The sequence below is a fragment of the Blastomyces gilchristii genome (assembly GCF_000003855.2).
Source record: "Blastomyces gilchristii SLH14081 genomic scaffold supercont1.2, whole genome shotgun sequence".
NCBI lineage: Eukaryota > Fungi > Ascomycota > Eurotiomycetes > Onygenales > Ajellomycetaceae > Blastomyces > Blastomyces gilchristii.
The window spans coordinates 5,546,937-5,566,031 of NW_003101681.1; the positions used below are offsets into that span (position 1 = coordinate 5,546,937).

Genomic DNA, 19,095 nt, shown 5'->3' on the forward strand with positions numbered 1-19,095 from the left:
CGTACTGGAATGATATCATGTTAGACAATGTTCTTACGGACTTTCAATATTGATTCTACTAGTTTTTGAAATGAGTTCAAAATATTACAACGTCAACATTCTCTTAACTGGGCGGAGGTACGCAACTGTCCGGGGTAAGATCACCATTAGTGCCAATCAGACTAACAAAGTCAATTTTATAGGGTAGCTGCTTGTGCTTTACCAGTGTCCCGTATTCTGCCCACACAACCCATACCTTAACCTTCTCCTGGCTGCACTCAGGTCCTTTGGTGGTCATCTCTCATAGGTGAGGTACGGAGCCTCAACATGGCGAGTCCGGAATGCCGCGCAGCGTGATGGCGTTGGCTATGAAATATCAAACTTGATGTTAAATGTCAGCATATCGGGGTTGACTAACGTAACTACCAACCAACATGTATTTCTGTGATTGGACACCTTCCAGCAACCTGGTCTTATGGACCTTGCAAATGCAATGGTTGGGTGATCTCAGAGTGATCCATGACCTAGATGAGATGTAAAAGGTCTCCAGCTCCAGTACAATCGAACTTCAGTTCTTCGGAGATTTGCTGCCTCATGATTGGATCCCGCATTCGCTTTGCTTTGGCCAGAAAGAATTCCTTTCGACCGTGAGAACCTCTTGAGTACACGCTGGCAGCGTGAAACTTTCCACACTGTCCTTTGTTGAACTGGCCGATATATTTCGAGTTTATACCAGGCCAAGATGAACATTATGAGGGGATCTTGAAGCACATGAGTTTGTACCTTCCTAGTGAGTCCGTCATGTTCCATCTTTCGGAGAAGAGGTTTCTCTATTCTAAAACTCATAATGTTTCCATTCAGTTGGCTACCCTGGACAAAATCAGCCCCATCCTAGACGTCTTTGCTACTTGGCTGCGATTTGGCGAGATTTCTCCATGATGTCACGCCTGGGAATGTCAACACCAGGTCATCCCCATCGAGGGTGGGATTTGTGGATTGTCAGTACAACAATGGTAATTGTGGCTGGCCTCTTTGTCTGCGCTCGATTAATTGGCAGATACATACGGGGGGGATTTCAGATTGACGACTATATGATCATTGCTGCCTTGGTGGGTGATGTCTCTGTGTGCGTATTGTTTCTGGCTATATTTAACGGAATTTTAGATCAATTCTATCATGCTTTCAATCTCTGAAAACATGGGTGCGTTCCTTTCCCTTGTCCTCATATCTCTTAAAGCTTCCTCCCCAGGACTAACATGTCATAGCTGTGGCTCATGGGTACGGGAGGCATGCGTTTGATTTGACGAAGGAGGAAAAAATACTAGCTTTGAAGGTAAGGTTTCTACTTTTACGCATCCCACTTCACGCGGCTTTGGCACGACACTAATTCTGGAAAAATAAATCGGATCGCAGTGGGTTTTTGCCGCCCAAGTGTTTTACAAAATCGTCATTACACTGGCTAAGATGTCCATACTATTCCTTTACATGCGCATATTCTATATCGAGCGGTATATGCGCTGGGCGTGTATTTCCCTCACCATCTTTATCGGAGTGCATGGAATCGCTTTTGTACTCACAACAATCTGGCAATGTGACCCCATGGCCGGCTTCTGGGACAAATCCATTCCTGGCTTTCACTGCGTGAACAACCACCAGTTCTGGTTGTCGCTTTCCGTTATCAACATCTCCACGGATGTGGTGATATTAGTTCTTCCCGTGCAAGCAGTCCTTCGCCTCAAACGCCGCTGTCGGGAAAAGTTCGGGCTAGTATTAGTTTTCTCATTGGGAGCATTGTGAGTGGAGCAATCTGGCGCCTCCGATTTTTGCTAAACGGATAAGGTCCTGATGCGTACATAATTTTCAGCATTTGCGTCACGAGCATCATCCGAGTTACCACTCTCGCTTCATCTTCCATATCAAAGGACGTGACCTGTAAGAATGCTAACTCATAATGATTTAACCACAACCCCTTTTTCTCCCATACCCTACCTCTAACCAAAGGACCTAGGGGCCGCCATTCCCGCCACAATCTGGAGCGTTATCGAATGTAACACGGGTATAATATGTGCCTGTCTCCCCATGATCCGCCAACCGCTCTCCATCATTTTCCCTTTTCTCACTGCCAGCTCCTCCAACAACGGCTCCGCAGCTCGTGACCTCCCGTTTCCTTCCCAGGGGGCGAATATGAAAGGCCTCAGTCACGCAACACACTCCACCCATTCAGCAAATTTCACGTCCAGCTGGATAGAGATAGATATGACAGACGACAACTTCCAAAACAAGCCGTCCCCGGCCGACGAAGCCAACGGGAACGAGCAGGTCCCATCTAACAATAGCAAAGAAGAGATGATATCGGTAGATGTTCGGGAGGACCGAAATGGTAATGCTCAGCAGCCTGAGAGGCCTGGTTCTCAACGATGATATGTGACGAATAGCATATTTCTTTATTTCTAGGGCATTTGGTGTGCGGCTTTAGGGAGTTCTCATTTTTATTTGGGGGGGCAATTTGTCATTTTGCGTAACATATTTATACGCATATTTTGTGGTGGAATCCTGCAAGGGTTGTTTTCGCGACTGGATATGGCTTCCTTGCGCGCGATATGGGGACTTCGGTCTTCTCTCCGTCTTCAATATTAATCTAGCGTGGTATTTTAGAGGTCCCCGCTGGCATATGGGACTCTAGGACAGATCCCGAAGAAAACGAGCGAAATACTCAGCCCTTTCTTTTTCCGTTTCTTGGTGCAGCCGCTTTCGTCGCTCATCATTTTGTCTGTGTTCTCGCATTATACCGCCAGCTCAAGTCTTTGTGAGTATTCTGTGGCAGCTGTTTTCGTCGACGATATTTGCAGCATGTATATTATGGGAGATATCCTTTCTTATATGCAAGATCATGTACGTCGGAAAAAGGATTACCTGATTGCGGGGTTTTAGGGGGCTCTCCTGCAGCCAGAAGGTCACCCGCAGATATGCAGCGGTATGTACTGTAGACACAATGTCTAGGGTGCAAGGTTAGAGTGATCTTCCTCCTCACAATGGCCTGACCTGACCACCACTGCATTTCCAGTGCTACACAGCCTCCACTCTGATTGTTCTCATACCTACACATACATCAACACCTTCACTTCATGTGATTGGGTCAGAATGCAGAATATCATCTTGGTGCAGTGGACAGTCTGGGACAACAAGCAAGGTATCGCTGTACATATATTCACATTAACAAAAACCCCAAGAAGAGCAGGGATGGAATCTGAAATAAGCTCTTTTGCGAATGCATATTTGGCCTCCGCGCGCCTGGTATCCACATCCCTCCTTTAATTTTCTATTGTGAGAAGTAGATGTTACTTGGTGTTACCATCCAAGCAACTAACTTTACCTGTTGATTGAAGGAGACATTATGCAGACATTCATACACTACACATGGTAGAGATGCTTTGTTATGAATGTTTCAGCGGGGAAGCATTAAGCATCAAGTATGTTATCCTGCATTCAATCAATATCTACTGATCAATCCCTAGCTTAACTATATATTATAGCCTCCACTCCCCTCCCTCACACCCACGTTGGACGCGTCGTGCGACTTGTGCAGGTGTGACGCCCCTGAAGCACAAATGCACGTTGTCATTGCCATTCCCCGGCAAAATACGATATTTGGTCCTCGGGCCTCTTTGTGATGAACCATCATTCAAGTTTCGCGTTAACTTAAAAAAGGGGTGGCTATAAAATGCGCCTGGACACTAATGTATGTACCAACGCCACCAACTGTTGGTTGAAGTGAATAATAATAACTAACAGTCGGCGACGGTTAAGATCATTTGATATAGGCCCCGTCGTCCATGTGGAATTCTTCAGTTAGTTAGTTAAACTTGGAATGAAAAAAAAAACGGTTCAACCCCCAACAAGAGTGCTAGTTACTGCATATTAGTTACTGCATATTTTAACTGTTCAAAATGGAATTTTCTGGCACTTTAGTGTATAAAATAATAATGTATGTACATACATACATACATACATCGCCAAAAAAGAGTTGATTAAAAATGGATAAAGGATCGTCTGGTGTAAGCTCTTCCCAAATTGCTTGCTACATGGTCAATCCATGGACAGATGTATGTTTCTATATGTGTCATGTCATGGGATATGATCAGCTTCTTTTCTTTTCAGGCCCTGGAATCACAAGCACTATACGGAGTAGTTAGTTACATTATAACGAGTAGTTAAAAGAAAAACAAAAGGGAACTGGTTACTGTTAAGCCAACTTGCATAACAAACTGTGACAACCATTAACCGGGCGGCGATCCAACCGTTAAAAAACCGTGGAACCTGAGCTGTCGAGGAAACACTGCCTAGTAAAGAATCATCAAAGACCAGGAACCTCCTGGACCAGCATTTAAAATCTCTCCTGTTTTCCTGCAAACAGTACTCCGTAGATATATAAATAATGATGATTCTCCCCGGTTTTCAACAGTCCTTGGCCCGGTTCAAATACTTGGTCTCAAAAACCGGATCATCCTTTCTCCCCAATCCTGCAAGAGGGAAAAACATAAAATAGAGAGCAAAGGAGCAAAGCCGGACAAATATTCCATATCCATTCCCCTCGCTCTTACTCCGACCCTATTCCATTCCTTCTTATCCAGAGATAGATTTTATAAAAAAAAATACGAACGATGAAAATTTCCATCGCTCTCCTCCTTGCGGCCGCTACCATCGTCATGGCTCTCGGGGACGGCGAACCATGCATTACCGAGGGCGCTCCCTGCGGTTACTACGACAAGTGTTGCCCGGGGCTTACGTGCCATGATTGGTATGAGGTAAGTGATATCAGCTCGCTGTTGTTTCGTTGTTTCTTCCCTTGATTATTTTTTGGAATGAAAATATAGATATATATATAGAGAGAGAGAGCGAGATAGAGTTAAAGTCAAATCAAATCGCTAACAATCGTAAACTCTAACTACAGGAGGGGATCGGCAAGTGCGAGCGAGTAATTCTAAACAAACTCGAAGCAGATCGCGGCGGCGACAAGATGTGACAGTCAGGACGGGAGCTTCGTTTTTCCTCAAGTTAATGATCTTTGTGTGGTTGTGTTTGTTGCCTGAACCATGGCTGGCTGTCCATGCGCCCTTATTTGGGTTTTGATTTTTTGATTCTGTTACGCGCCCCTGTGGGGACTGATACACACACAATTGAGGGCCTCGAGATTGGGATTGGAATGGGAAATGAATGGGAAATGAAAACACAAACATCCAACTTTAAGAAGCATGATGCGAATACACATTCTATGAAATTTGCAATGAGAGGGGGGCCACTGGGAGAACAGAAGGGCTCTGATTGTTCCAAAGGGAAAATGTATACCAGTCTTCTATAATTTTTAATTTCCAATGTATCTCTCGTGTTAACTTATTTCCTTTGTCTGCCTTCCGGCTAGTTTCTTATTAGAGGGGCAGAGAGGTATGAGATTTTGCGACCGGTAATCGCTATAGTGCATGCCTCGATATCCTAGGTAGCTGAACGCATATAATAAATGCGCCAGGTGTTTTACTATGAGGTGTTTTAGTGCAGTTTTGAGTACACAGCAATACTTTCGCGTGACATACTATTATGCGTAACACATTTGCAGAAATCTCCATAAATGCTTTGTGTAGTAAGTGGTGGTTATAGGTTGAAGTCACGCCTTTTCTTAGAGTAGATCCCTTTTAGTAGAGTTGATTGTTTTCATATACCTGTATCATAATGATCTGTATATCGCCGGTGCTTGAAGATGAGAGAGACTTTACTTCCTTCTATTGCTTCTTCATTGACTCTTCAACTTCAGAACAGTGGAGCCGTGTCCCTCATACGCGATTCATTTTTCTCGGCTCAGATAAATTGACAAAAAGGAATCCTCTCTAGCTCTTTTCCTTCCTGGATACTTACATGCTGCTGTATGAATGAAATCCCCTGGTTTATAAAGTAGAAGCCTATACTCATGGATCACAGTCAATTTACGGCCCGTCCAGAGCCCTTTGCTGAAATGATATAGCGTCCTATCAGGATCAGAAATCGGGGCATGAGTTTGAAGAATAATTCCTCTAACAGAGGAGACACCTCATTTATCGACATAGTGGTTGAAGATAGCACCTCATGTTCCCTGTCAATATGCTGCTCATTCTGTCCTGAAAAGGACTTCCCCCCCCCCCCCAAATTGTCAAGATCGCCTCAAGCTAACATGGCCAGACACTGATCTTCCATTAGCTTAAAAAAGTTCCCCTGCAGAGATGGCATTTGCCCAACAAACAACCTCCAATCAAAAGGTTGAGAATTCCCCGAAATCACCACTCCCAGACTCCACTCCGAACCTGCTAATAATAGCCTGAGATAGCCCACAGAATTCTCGCCCGCCCTGAGATGCCGTCATTCAAGTGTCATCGTCATCTGTTCCAAGTCTCGCCCTGGAGATTCGCCTGGATGAGCGACCAGCTGTATCTTTAGCTACTGAATCCCCCCGACCACCTCCTTAGGGGGCTGTGGTTGTTGAAACTGCTTGTGCACTGTGGAAGAAAAAGCTAGACCAGACGGTTGATATTGTGAAAACCTGCGTGCAACGAGGGCAAGCGATTGTCTCTCAGGATCACAAATTACACGAGAAAGACGGTGTGCTCGCAAAGAGTAAAGACGTCTAAAGATGAATAAAGCGTTGGAGGAGTAAACAGTGGCCTCCTAAGCACAGTACCAAAGCATTATCCATACGGAAAGCAGGCTCGTTATGGCACCTCGCCACATCGCGGCTGAGCCGCCAGGGAGTGTAAATCTTATTGCCACGGTAAAACTTATCTTTCCGCCACATCCCTTCCTTGCTATGGTAGAGATGATTAATGAGGCTTGGCAGATTGAAGCATGTGGCCACTCACTTCCGCTCTTCCAGCCACCAGCCACCATCCAGTCTCAACTTCCCTCGATTCCTCGTTCTCTCTCCATCCTCTTGGCAACTCTCCGTATGCTCAGCATCAATTCTTCTCTATCAACCTACTAGCAATTAACAATTGCCTGAGGGGCCTCTTGCGTTCACGATACACTTCCGTAATGTCTTTTTTTCCATGCGCTCGAGTTGACGTGCTTGCTGGCTTGGGCACGAAGGTCTCCATTACGACGCCTGTGGGATAGTATACAACTGCATTCTGTGATCTGCTAACTGCTATCTCCAGTTAGCTGATCTGCGGATACGACTTTTTGGTTTGTCTGGCCCTTTTCCGTGGGAGCCTGTTTCCAGATCGCGGATTATAGCTACTGTCTCCCAGCAGAGTTTGTTGCTTTACGTGAATCCCAGCAGTCCGGCTCTCCCCGTGATTCCATCTTCAAAGCACCATGACGTTCCGTTCTGGTCTTGCAAAGGTGAGGCGGGCTTATTGGAGCTTGCTTGAGGGCTTCATGGATGCTATCCAGGTTCTGGACTCAATCAGGAGCCGAATACCCGTGATTTCCAGTATCCGAATTAATTTTTTGTCCCTCCATTACGCCTACATTATCGTCTGTGCCCTCGCTTGCTCCATCGTCATCTATCCGAATGGGAACATGAGATATATCGATGCGCTGCTGTTCGGTACAGGTTCTGCCACCCAGAGTGGTCTCAACCCCATCGACCTCAATCTCCTGTTCACCTACCAACAGGTCGGGTTATGGTTCGTTTCCATGATCACCAATCCCATCGTCATTCATTCATTCGTTGTTTTTATGCGGCTCTTTTGGTTCGAAAGGCGCTTTCAACATGTCGTTCGTGAGGCCAAAACCCTGCGACGTATTAAGACAAGGCAAAGGACTATGACTCGTGACGCTTGGGGCCGGGAAGGAGTGGAGACTGGACCCAATCAAGATCGAGAAGGGGTGGGGGTGCGTGGAAAGCGGATAGTCCTTGTAAGAGATAGTGACACTGGACAAGCTCAGGGTGGTTCGGCGGTTCCTGATGTTATGAAGAAGTCAGACCCGGAATCCACCTCTGACAGTGACAAGTCACCCAAATCGACAACTGGTGGCAGATCCAGCTCTCAGATGGAGGATCAAACTGAGAGAGAAGAGCGAGGTGAACTGGCTAATACGAGTGAATCTCCTGTTGCGGATGACAATGATAGGAGTGTAGAGTTCAGAACACCTCAATATTTGAGCCCGGAGCATCATATTGCGTTCCTAGAACACCAGCGGAGACAGACTGGGGCATTGCGTATTCCAAGCCCGCGAGAGTATGACAGAGGCAGGGTCCCACAAACGGTGGACAATACAGATGGCGGAGATTTGACCCGAGCACAGACATCGCAATCGGAGCGGCCTCTTCAATCATCTCCTTTTTCGCCTTTTACTCCACCTTCCCGAGGACGCCGTATCACCATTGATGAGCCTAATGCTGTCCGGATGCGTTCGCGGACCAGAACGTTTCCTCGAACTAATTCTCGTCGTGGGCGAAGCCAAGGGGCCAGCGAACCGGATACAGATTATGCCCCATCAGAGAGAACGAGAAAGGGAACGTTGTCGAGCCTTTTTCGGTCTACATCAGCGCAAGGAGCCGACGTTGATTCTAGCCCCTATCTTAGTTGGCAACCGACAATTGGCCGGAATTCTGCGTTCGTGGACCTTACCGAGGAGCAAAGGAATGAGCTAGGGGGAATTGAATACAGGGCCCTGAAAGCTCTAGCGGTAGTGCTGATTTGTTATTTCTTCCTCTTCCATCTATTAGGCATTATATGCTTGGTACCATGGATTCTGAAAACAGAAAGATTCGGTAATGTTGTTAGAGCTGCAGGGGTAGGCCGGCCGTGGTGGGCCATTTTCACCTCTGGCTCCAGTTTCAACGACCAAGGATTCGCACTCACCCCAAACTCGATGATACCGTTCTATGATGCAGTGTTTCCTCTTCTTTTACTGACCTTCCTTATTATCATCGGAAATACTGGATTTCCTTGCATGCTGCGATTTATAATCTGGGTGCTTTCCCTCCTTGTTCCCACTGGCAGCCCTGCTTGGGAAGAACTGCGGTTTTTATTAGACCATCCGAGAAGATGCTTCACGCTTTTGTTTCCCCGGGCAGCTACGTGGTGGCTATTCGGAGTGCTTGTGATCCTTAATGGGGTAGATGTGATATTTTTTATTATCTTAGATGTAGGTCCTCTCGTGCATGAGTCCTGCCTGCCTTCTTGGCTTTCTACTTGCTAACTTAACTCTATCAGTTGAGTGACCCGGATATCACCAGGATTCCTGGTGGAATACGCTTTGTAGATGGTTTATTCCAAGCGGCCGCGACGCGGACCGCTGGTTTAGCGGTTGTCAATCTGTCCGAAATCCATCCTGCGGTTCAAGTTTCCTACATGATTATGATGTATATTTCCGTGTTCCCTATTGCCATTTCGGTCCGTCGGACAAATGTTTACGAGGAAGGCAGTCTGGGGATATATTCCTATCCTGATGAAGATGAAGATGAAACGTTGGGGTCGAAGAAAATCAACTATGTGGGGGCCCATCTTCGAAGACAGCTCAGCTTCGACCTGTGGTACATCTTCCTTGGATTGTTCATCATTGCCATCGTCGAAGGCAATAGGCTGGACGACACGGGCGAGAACGGTTTCACCCTGTTCGCCGTCATGTTTGAGATCATCTCAGCCTACGGAACCGTGGGTCTGTCGCTTGGTTTCCCAAACACCAACACCTCTCTCTGCGCACAGTTCAAGCCCTTATCGAAACTCATTATTATCGCCATGGAGATTCGCGGCCGCCATCGTGGCTTGCCTTACGAACTCGACCGTGCGATTATGTTACCGTCTGAATCCCTCAACCGGAAGGAACTCCTAGACGCCAACAAACGGGTGAGGCGTAGTGGATCCGCGGCCAGCACGTTTTCAGGGGTTATTGGGCAGCAGCCACTACCAAACCCGCTACAGCAGGAGTCTGGATCTTCAAGTGCATATCAGCGAGACGGGCCTGCTAGCCCACGGTCGTTAGAGCTAACGAATCGACCCACCGGAGCGGCAAGTAATAGGCCTCCTTTAGAGACACATCATGAGGATGTTTAGCTCTGGTAATTAGCAGTGTAGGTGTTTTCTCCAGTCTTCAGGAGAGTAACCCTAATCATTTATCATCAGCACTTGATGAGACTCCATAGGTATTTCATAACTGCATTTTTTTCTTCTTGTTTGTTTGTTTTCGGCGATTTAGCGAGCGATCATTGTACGGTACTGTATTTCCCTTCTAATTGGCACTTGTAGTGTATTCGGTTTTGGGAGGTTTGTGTCTCTTTCCTTTCCGGTAGCGAACACTTATTGTGTCGTGTTAATGGGATGTATGTATGTACATGTAATGTACAGACATAGTAGGGATGGATATGGGGAATCCTTCCCATATTATTTATTATATACATTATTCCCAATCCCGAGTCAAATTAATCTTCAAATTCGGAGGAAGACATGGGGAACAACGTTCCTTGTTCTCAAAATACCCCCTTCTGCCTCAAGGAGCACTCTCGCTGCTCCAAGCGATTGGAAGGTGGTTATTTATTATTCAATTCAATCATCTTCTAGGCATTCGGCATGGCAATCAAAAACTAAGTTAACAGATTAAGTTACGTACGAGAGAAAAGGCCAAGAAATCAAGAAACACTGATTTCGGAGATAAGAAATAAGAAATTCCCACTTCCCTCACAAGCCCAAAGCCAGCGAGCGGCATTAACTACGGGCTGGAGTTAACTTAAAAACAATACGATCCCCGCAGAACTTCCAAGTCCGTAGAATGTAGTTAAGTAGCGTGCATGACTTCAAACTCCGAAAATAATTTTTCATATGTTCGGTTCGATGGTCGCCTTGAGGTCTTGGAAATGATGCAAGCGGCTTGATGGCTCATGAAAGTCTACTCCGTATTCTTTTTGTCTGCAGGATTGCTCAATAAAACAGGAAACCCCGAGAGCGATTTCGGCATACGATGTTGACATTCATTGCATTCGATTCGATCAAGAATAATGAATGACTATCAGATATCTTGAACCATCGGAACGAAGAAACTAATCGTCGTTGCATTGAATCCCGCGGGCGATAAAAGTAGCCCCGATAAATGACATCGACAAGCGCAAAATAATGAATGCAGATCGAGTATTCGCTTCCTCCACGCTCGCCAGGGGACGCGCTGCGAGGCCGGGACCAGGGCGAATGATGAAGCTTCTGGAGAAACTGGAAACTCCGTGGGGAAAGTTATTATTCCCACGGAACCTCTAGTTACAAGCGTGATGACAAATGGAGGGCTCTCGCGCCGAACGGCGATATTGGCTGGACATTGCACATAGATCCGATACGGACTTACTAATTATTATTGATATCGATGTGAAGAAACTTAGAAACCCAATTCAGGATAAATTTTTGTGTATATATAGCCGGGTCGAACATCTTCTTCTCACGATGGATATCAAGAAGAAAAGTAAAGAAATTATCAGCCAGCCCATACCAATACCCAATATACCTCCTCTCCTCTATCTAAAAAAGTTACTACCGCCTTTGAGCCTACAGAAGCCAAGAAAATGGCATCGCACGCTGAATTCGGACTCAAAACCACGGCCACAGAGGTTGCCAAAGTGTTTTCTGATCAGATTAAAGGATTGACCGGTACCTACCTACCTACCCGGCCCCCCCATAGGTCTTTAAACTGTCTTCACAGATTGCTAATGAATCTCCCTCAGTCTCATAACCGGCGTCAACCCCAAAGGCCTCGGCGGCGCCCTCGTCAGGGCAATTGTAGAATACAGTCCAGCCCGCATAATCATAACTGGCAGATCACAAGAGAAACTCGATGAGATCTCCAGCGACCTGAACGCCAGGTTCCCAGCGGTACTGATCACATCAACCGCCGTGGACCTGTCCTCGCTCCTCTCAGTCCGCAAAGCCGCCGTGAAGATTAGCAAGGAGGTCGACGCCATCGACGTCATCCTCAACAACGCCGGCATCATGGCCGTCCCCGAGCGCGAGCTCAGCGAAAACGGCTTCGAACTCCACCTCGCCACGAACCACATCGGCCACTTCCTCCTCACCAACCTACTCATGGATAAGATTCGGCAGGCCGCCGCGCTGCGCCCGGGCTCCACGCGCATCATCAACGTGGCGTCCGACGCCTACCTGTTCACCCCCTTCCGGTTCCAGGACTACAATTTCAACGGCAAGCCCGTCGCGGCGGACGAGGTGGGTACCGAAGACTGGCTGAAGCGATTTGGGTATCCGTTGGAGCCCATTGCGGGGTACGATTCGATGATTGCCTATGGACAGTCGAAGACGGCGAATTTGCTCTTTACGACGTATCTGGCGAAACACCTTGCAAGCGAGGGGATTGCTTCCTTCGCGCTGCATCCAGGAGGTATATACCCCTTTTAGAAACCGACTTTTCAAGATGGTACAGTACTAACGGTTCAGCAGTGATCCACACAGAGCTGGGACGATATATGTCCCCAGAAAACTTCGGTGCCCTGGCCGATGTCATTCCACACTGGAAAACCACGGACGGAGGAGCTGCGACATCAGTGGTTGCGGCGTTCGATCCTGCGCTAAAAGGTATGTACAGTACAGTACATTTCTCGTTTATTTTTATTTTTATTTTATTTTTATTTTATTTTTATTTAACCGCGCAAAAATGGCCAAAAACACCTAACTAAAAATAACACCTCTGACGGTAATATAGCTCATTCCGGCGGCTTTCTTATGGATTGTCAACTCATAACTCCAACACCGTATTCTACCGATATAGAGAAGGCGGAGAAGCTGTGGAAGCTGACGGAGAAGCTTGTGGGGCAGGAATTCGCCCTGTGAGAGATGGGGATGAGGAGTATGACATGACATGACTATACGGTACTCTATACAATGCGACATAGATGTAGATAGATATTTCTTTTCTTGGTGCGTGACGAGGGGAGCGGGCGTGGGATTTGGGTGATGAGGTAGTCCTATTCATCATCTCGGCATAGCATGGCAATTGTTTAGTTCCTTTCATTATAATATATAGTTATATCTATTTATGAAATCATGAAAATCTTATAATTAGAAGCGCACCCTGTCAAATGTGCTCTATCTCATTAAATCTATACGGCTTGTCATCATTGACATATATAGTAGTTAACATCACACCGTGGGTCATGATACTCAATTTGTTTCCTCCCCACCCAAACCAACCCCCACCAGTCCACCGACGTCATAAACCTACAACGCCCGTTCCCTAACCAACATCCATTCAACCTCCCAACACACAAGACATATACTAGACAATAACAATTTTTTAAAAATGCAACAAACCGCCCTCATCACAGGCGCCACCGGTCTTCTCGGGCGCCAAGTCCTAAACGCCTTCCAGCGAGACAGTGCCAATTGGAAGGTTTTCGGCCAGGGTTTCTCCAGAGCGTCGGGAACGGCGGATTCGGGGGTGGAAATCGTCAAGGCGGATCTGTTGGACGAAGGGAACATTGTAGCGCTGCTGGAGCAGACGAAGTGGGTTTTTTCTTTTGTTTTCGTTTCGTTTGGTTTGGTGGCGGTTGGTCTTTGATATTTTGATAATTATGCTGATTGATTGCTGATGGGTATTCTAGACCCAATGTTGTTGTGCATTGTGAGTGATCACGGTTTCTATTTTATTTATTGAACACATAGTCACCCAATTGCAGAAAAGGCTTTGTCCCACACCTTTTCCCAATCTCACAATCTAGTATTCCACTTCCACTAACCATCCTCTGCAGGCGCCGCCAACCGCTTCCCAGATAAATGCGACCAAAACCCCGCCGCAGCCCGCAAGATAAACGTAGCCGCCACCCAATCCCTCGCACAGGCCACCTCCTCCCGCTCCATCCTGCTCATCTACATCTCGACCGACTACGTCTTCCCCGGACGCCCCGGCGAAGCTCCCTACGCAACCTCCGCGCAAACCGACCCGCCAAACATCTACGGCGAGACAAAGCGCGATGGCGAGGTAGCCGTGCTGGAGCAGACGCGCGAGTCCCGGCTGGGCGTGGTGCTGCGAGTCCCCGTCCTGTACGGGCCGGCTCAGCAGGCTAGCGAGAGCGCGGTGAACGTGCTTGTGGACGCGGTGTGGAAGGCGCAGGATGCCGGGGCGGGGATTAAGATGGACGATTGGGCGATTCGATACCCGACGCACACGGCGGATGTGGGGAGGGTTTGTCGCGATATTGCTGTCAAGTATCTTGCTGGGGCGGGGGCGGTGGGGGCGGGAGCGCCCAGTAACGACGGCGAGCTGAAGTCCCTACCTAGGATTTTACAGTTCTCGTCCGAAGATAGGATGACCAAGTATCAAATCTGCCAGAAATTGGCGGAGATTTTGGGGCTGCCGTTGCCTGGTATGATTCCTGTGAGGGAAGGGCCGAAACCGGGCGAGGTGCAGAGGCCGTTTGATACGCACTTGTCAACGGAGGAGTTAAAACGAATTGGGATTGAGGTTGGAACGCAGTCGTTTGAGGCATGGTGGTAAGTTTTGTTACTGTATTTGCTTTTGGTTTACCTAATTTCAGCTTCCCTGTGAGGTTGGTCGCTGACCCGCATATCTAAATATTAGGAGGAAAGAACTGCATGCATTCCGCCACTAGGGGGGTTTATGATATCGTATTGAGCGGGTGAGATCTGAAGAATGAGGACAAGGTGGCGGGGCTGATTCTGATTATCTCGATTATTCTTCCCGCCGCCTGTGTCCTCTCCAGAGTCGATGGACAAGTAAATAGGAGGCGAGTTTGGGGGGAAAAAAAAAAAAGAAAAAAAAAACACATATGTAACTATATTGAGAACAGAAAGTATTTGTTAACTATTTGTTAGTGATCAAACCCAGCTTCAATGCCAGTCATGATGATTGGCCTTGTGGGCAAGAGGAGGGCCATCTGCGATCAACAAGATATTAAATAAATTATTCAAGGTCAGCTTGTCAGGCGAGATCTAGATAAACTCGGAAAAATAAAAGCCATTAGCTTAATCCCCTGCATTCTGGCACGGTCTTGATAGCACTGGCTGGTCAGATGGTATATGACCAGTTGTGACAAAGAGATTCCACAAATACAAATGAGACTGAGAGATACAAAAAACAGGATAGATACGGCAGTTTATAGTAACAAATGTGTCAAATGAGTAACATAAACAACCACTCAACGCCCGCTCAATCTTCATTTTTTCATCCATCTTTAAACACTTACAACATGCATCAGAAAGCAGTTATACAGGTAGCAATTGATGATTTTAACATGCAATTGATCTCTAATTACACTGAGACTGCTAAAAAATATGAAATCAGTTGATATACATTATCACAGTATTATAGAGATATTCAAATATTAAGAAAGAAAACAAGCTCTATTCACTGTAAAAATCTCACAGATTTATAAGAACACCTTCTTTTTCATATTAATTAATTAATAGATTACAGTTTTTCTTACATATCTTAAATTCTTTATAGTCTTATCATTGAGATTCTAAAAGTATCTATTAAAATTAACTGAGTGCTATAATTCTGCTAGTATTATAAGAATATAATCAAGTTACTCTATCTTTAAAATATTAATTAAAAACACAAGATTGTAAATAATTTAATATAATTTATATCAGATTCTCTTTCTACAGACTGATTACTTCTGTATAAGCAAGATGTTCATTGATCACTTGATAAATACTTATTACTTATAAAAGATTACATAATAGATAGATCTTAATAATTAATTAACTATTATATTATATCATCTTCATCAGATTATATCTCTTCTTATATATAAGAATCTGCTAATTCTATCTTAAATCAAATTCTTACACTTTATACTTAAATTAAAGAACTAATTACATTCTGAAATACTGTATTAGTAGTTCTATAGTTACTTATAATAAATTAAAAAGAACTCTGTTAATTTTAAAATTAATCAAGCTGCTATAGACTTCTATAAGTCTGTAAGCAATTTCTATATTCTTATATAAATAGAAGTGTAGACAGTGAATATATCTCTGTAAGCAGCTTTACTGTTAAAAATAACACTGTCTCACTGTAAGAAATCTTACTTCTTATGAATTCTTTACCTCTATTTCTATTTCTCATGTAATTAATAGAGTTAGCAGCTCTTGACTACATACAACTATATAGACTGAAGTTCATAAATATTATTCACAACTTAGATTGAATGCTATTATACATTTAATCTCTACATTTATCTTTCTAATATGAATACTTTTAGTAGTAATCAGTATATATTATGTCAAGCTGTAAATATCTGAATAATCACCTGTGAGTACTTATTCTTACACTCACTTGAATCTGCACTAATTACTAGAAGTAGAAGATATTTAACATAGTCAATGTATATATATAATATCTCCGAATGAGAGCTGCTTGAGCTGCAATTATTATCTTGAACAGCTTAGAAAGTTTGAATTAAAATAAATACAGAATATAATATAAGTTTAAGAGAGAAAGAAGATCTTCTCTTAATAAAATACTTTACACTCATTTAAAATAGTCTCAATCAAGATAGCTCTGCTGATAAAATTACTGAAATAATATTGTACTTTACTTATTTATAAGAGACAGAGTTCTCTGAAGTAGATACAGTGAAAATTATCTATAAGTAATAATTATATTATTATTATTATTATTATTATTATTATTCAATTATAAATGTATATATTTAAAAACTATAATATCTATCTAAAAACTTTTAATTCTCAGAGTTTTTCTAATATCTATAAAGTTAACTATTATATATTTATGCCTCAGTGTAAGAATAAGTACTCGCAGGCAATTATTCAGGTGTTTGCAGCTTGACATGATATATACTGTTAACTACTAGAAGTATTCACAGTAGAAAGATAAAATATAGAGATTAAATGTATAATAGTATTCAAGCTGAGTTGTAAATAGTATTTATGAACTTCAGTCTATATAGTTGTGTGTAGTCAAGAGCTGCTAACTCTATTAATTATGTAAGAGATAGAAATAGAGATAAAGAATTCACAAGAAGTAAGATTTCTTACATACTTCTCTCTCTCTAAGACTTTGTCTGTGAAGCCTTTCACTGAGTGACTTCATAGAATCAGCTCAGCACTGCAGTAATACTCACTAAAAATTCTTCATATCTATAAAAAATCTCAGTGAGGAAAAATCTCTTATTATTATAAAGAAAAAAGAGTCTATTACTCAGTTTCTTATTCTGTGAGATTCTTTATAATTTACAGATTCTTCTCTGACTATCACATAGATTCATCTCACATCTTCTATACAGAAGAGTTTCAGTTAACTCTCAATCATTTTTATAAGATTCTTATGTAATTATCACACAGATTTATCTCACAGATGAATCACTCTCTGTGAGATCACTCTTATTAAAGAGAAGTATTCATAAGTTAATTTTTCACTCATTCTCATGAATTATTGTTCTTTAATACTGTAGAGTTGTAAGGAATTTTCTATTCTTTTATTAACTCTGTAGAATTGTAGAATCAAGATATTCACAGTCTACAATCACTCTTTATAATTATATAGAAAGATTCAGATCTGTGATTTATAATCACTTTTTATTTACTAGAGTGATCTGACTGTTCTGTGAGATCACTCACAGTGTAAGTAAATCTCTTTAAAGTAGTATAAATATCTCAGATCTGTCTGCAGAATCTTATCTTCTTTTTTCTTTTTTTATAACAGCTCTCATTCTTATAAACTATGAGTATTCTTATTCATCTATAAAGTGTTTTTACTCAGATAATAGAGAGAGAGTGTTTCTGACAATATCTGTATATTAAGTCAAGAACTTTTCAAGAATAAAAATTTTTTCAATTCTAACATCTTTACAAACAATGTCTGATCACTGCTAAGCTTCTTATAAATGTTCTTACAACTTCTCTAGTTATTTTTTATCAGCTGATGAAGTAGAGATGTTATTATTCATAACAGTATCTCTATCTCTTTCAGCTCTGTCACTGCATCTGATCTTCAGATCAGCAGTTAATTTCATATCTTTCTCAGATCAGTCTCTGACTTTAAGCAGTGTAGTTTCTCTCTTTGCTGTAAGTCTTCTCATAAGTAATTTCTTACAGATTCTAACTGATAGTTCTTGTAAAGCTTCTGATTTTATCAGTATCTTCTGCAGTCTTATAAGTCTATAATCATCTTCTCTCTGTCTGCACAATCTCTGATCAGATATATGCAAATATATCTAGATTCTCTATCAATGATTCTCACATCACAGCACATTTTCACAATCTTATTATCAATGAAAGATGAGACTCTGAGTACCTATAAAATTCAGAAAATCAAGACAATGCAAATATCATGAATTCATAATAAGAGTTAATCTGAGTAGATAAGTTCTCTCTCTGTATCTTAATTGTTTTCAGACTGAATACTTCAGCATAACTGAGAGAGTGAACACAGCTTTGTAAGAAGTATCTGATTATATACATAGATAGTCAGCTCTTAAGACTCTGCTGCAACTGCATGTACTCTGATATTCAACTTCTCTGAAGTCTGTGCATTTCTGATGATCTTTATATCAAATATAATAATTATCTGTACTGCAGATATGATGCTCTCTGCTTCTTTAAAGAGAGAAATTAATAGTTATGAAGAGATTAAGTGTCATAAGTATTGAGAATATAAGTGTGAATTTTCTTTATTTTTTCTTTATTAATTTCTAAATTGTATTCATAACTCTGTTTTTATTTTCTTATTTTTTAACTTTAATAAGAGTATGATTTCTTCTTCTCTTTATATACACTGCAGACTGTTCATTTCAGTAGAAACTCATTATCTTGTAGACTAGAATTTATAAATAACAGTGTTAATATCTTTATCACAATTAGGTTCTTAGCAAAGACTGTGTTATTCTGACTTATCAGAATTCACAGTATAAAAGTCATGTCTCAGCTTCTACAGATGTCTTATCTACTCAGATAATTCTCAAGTGAACTTATTCATCTTATCAGAATACTCTTATCACTGAATCTTGAATCAGAGCTTATAATCTCACTTCTCTGAGTTAATAATCTCTTTAATCTGATATTCTCTTTCACTCTCTTATTATTATTATTATTCTTCAATTATAGATGTATGCAGTCAGAGACTATGATATCTATCTGAGAACCTTTAGTTCTCAGGGTTTTTCCTATATCT

The 19,095-nt window shown here is 42.8% G+C and overlaps 5 protein-coding genes across 6 annotated transcripts; all 5 read left to right on the forward strand.

The window, feature by feature from the left end:
- Window positions 1-750: 750 nt before the first annotated feature.
- Window positions 751-2,400, forward strand: BDBG_01520 (uncharacterized protein; the record flags this gene model as incomplete). The annotated part of the gene is made up of 7 exons (XM_002628566.2): window positions 751-769; window positions 841-1,088; window positions 1,144-1,180; window positions 1,245-1,312; window positions 1,393-1,772; window positions 1,844-1,911; window positions 1,988-2,400. The coding sequence occupies 7 exons, from the start codon at window positions 751-753 to the stop codon at window positions 2,398-2,400; spliced, it is 1,233 nt and encodes a 410-aa protein (XP_002628612.2).
- A 2,240-nt stretch (window positions 2,401-4,640) lies between these two features.
- BDBG_16402 (uncharacterized protein) lies at window positions 4,641-5,002 on the forward strand (the record flags this gene model as incomplete). The annotated part of the gene is made up of 2 exons (XM_031724363.1): window positions 4,641-4,784; window positions 4,931-5,002. The coding sequence occupies 2 exons, from the start codon at window positions 4,641-4,643 to the stop codon at window positions 5,000-5,002; spliced, it is 216 nt and encodes a 71-aa protein (XP_031576526.1).
- A 680-nt stretch (window positions 5,003-5,682) lies between these two features.
- On the forward strand, window positions 5,683-10,567 carry BDBG_01521. 2 transcript variants are annotated; one of them, XM_031720372.1, is made up of 5 exons: window positions 5,683-5,894; window positions 5,950-6,263; window positions 6,332-6,772; window positions 6,839-9,096; window positions 9,165-10,540. In XM_031720372.1, the coding sequence occupies exons 4-5, from the start codon at window positions 7,315-7,317 to the stop codon at window positions 10,002-10,004; spliced, it is 2,622 nt and encodes an 873-aa protein (XP_031576527.1). In that variant the 5' UTR covers window positions 5,683-5,894; window positions 5,950-6,263; window positions 6,332-6,772; window positions 6,839-7,314; the 3' UTR covers window positions 10,005-10,540. The 2 variants fall into 2 exon arrangements, with proteins under 2 accessions (XP_031576527.1, XP_002628613.1); XM_002628567.2 differs by lacking the exons at window positions 5,683-5,894; window positions 5,950-6,263 and having other exon boundaries at window positions 6,276-6,772; window positions 9,165-10,567.
- A 927-nt stretch (window positions 10,568-11,494) lies between these two features.
- On the forward strand, window positions 11,495-12,770 carry BDBG_01522 (short-chain dehydrogenase; the record flags this gene model as incomplete). The annotated part of the gene is made up of 4 exons (XM_031720373.1): window positions 11,495-11,610; window positions 11,654-12,321; window positions 12,381-12,515; window positions 12,643-12,770. The coding sequence occupies 4 exons, from the start codon at window positions 11,495-11,497 to the stop codon at window positions 12,768-12,770; spliced, it is 1,047 nt and encodes a 348-aa protein (XP_031576528.1).
- A 469-nt stretch (window positions 12,771-13,239) lies between these two features.
- On the forward strand, window positions 13,240-14,433 carry BDBG_01523 (dTDP-4-dehydrorhamnose reductase; the record flags this gene model as incomplete). Its single annotated transcript, XM_031720374.1, has 3 exons — window positions 13,240-13,442; window positions 13,541-13,560; window positions 13,688-14,433. 3 exons carry the CDS (start codon window positions 13,240-13,242, stop codon window positions 14,431-14,433), a joined length of 969 nt encoding a protein of 322 aa, XP_031576529.1.
- Between the last annotated feature and the right edge of the window lie 4,662 nt (window positions 14,434-19,095).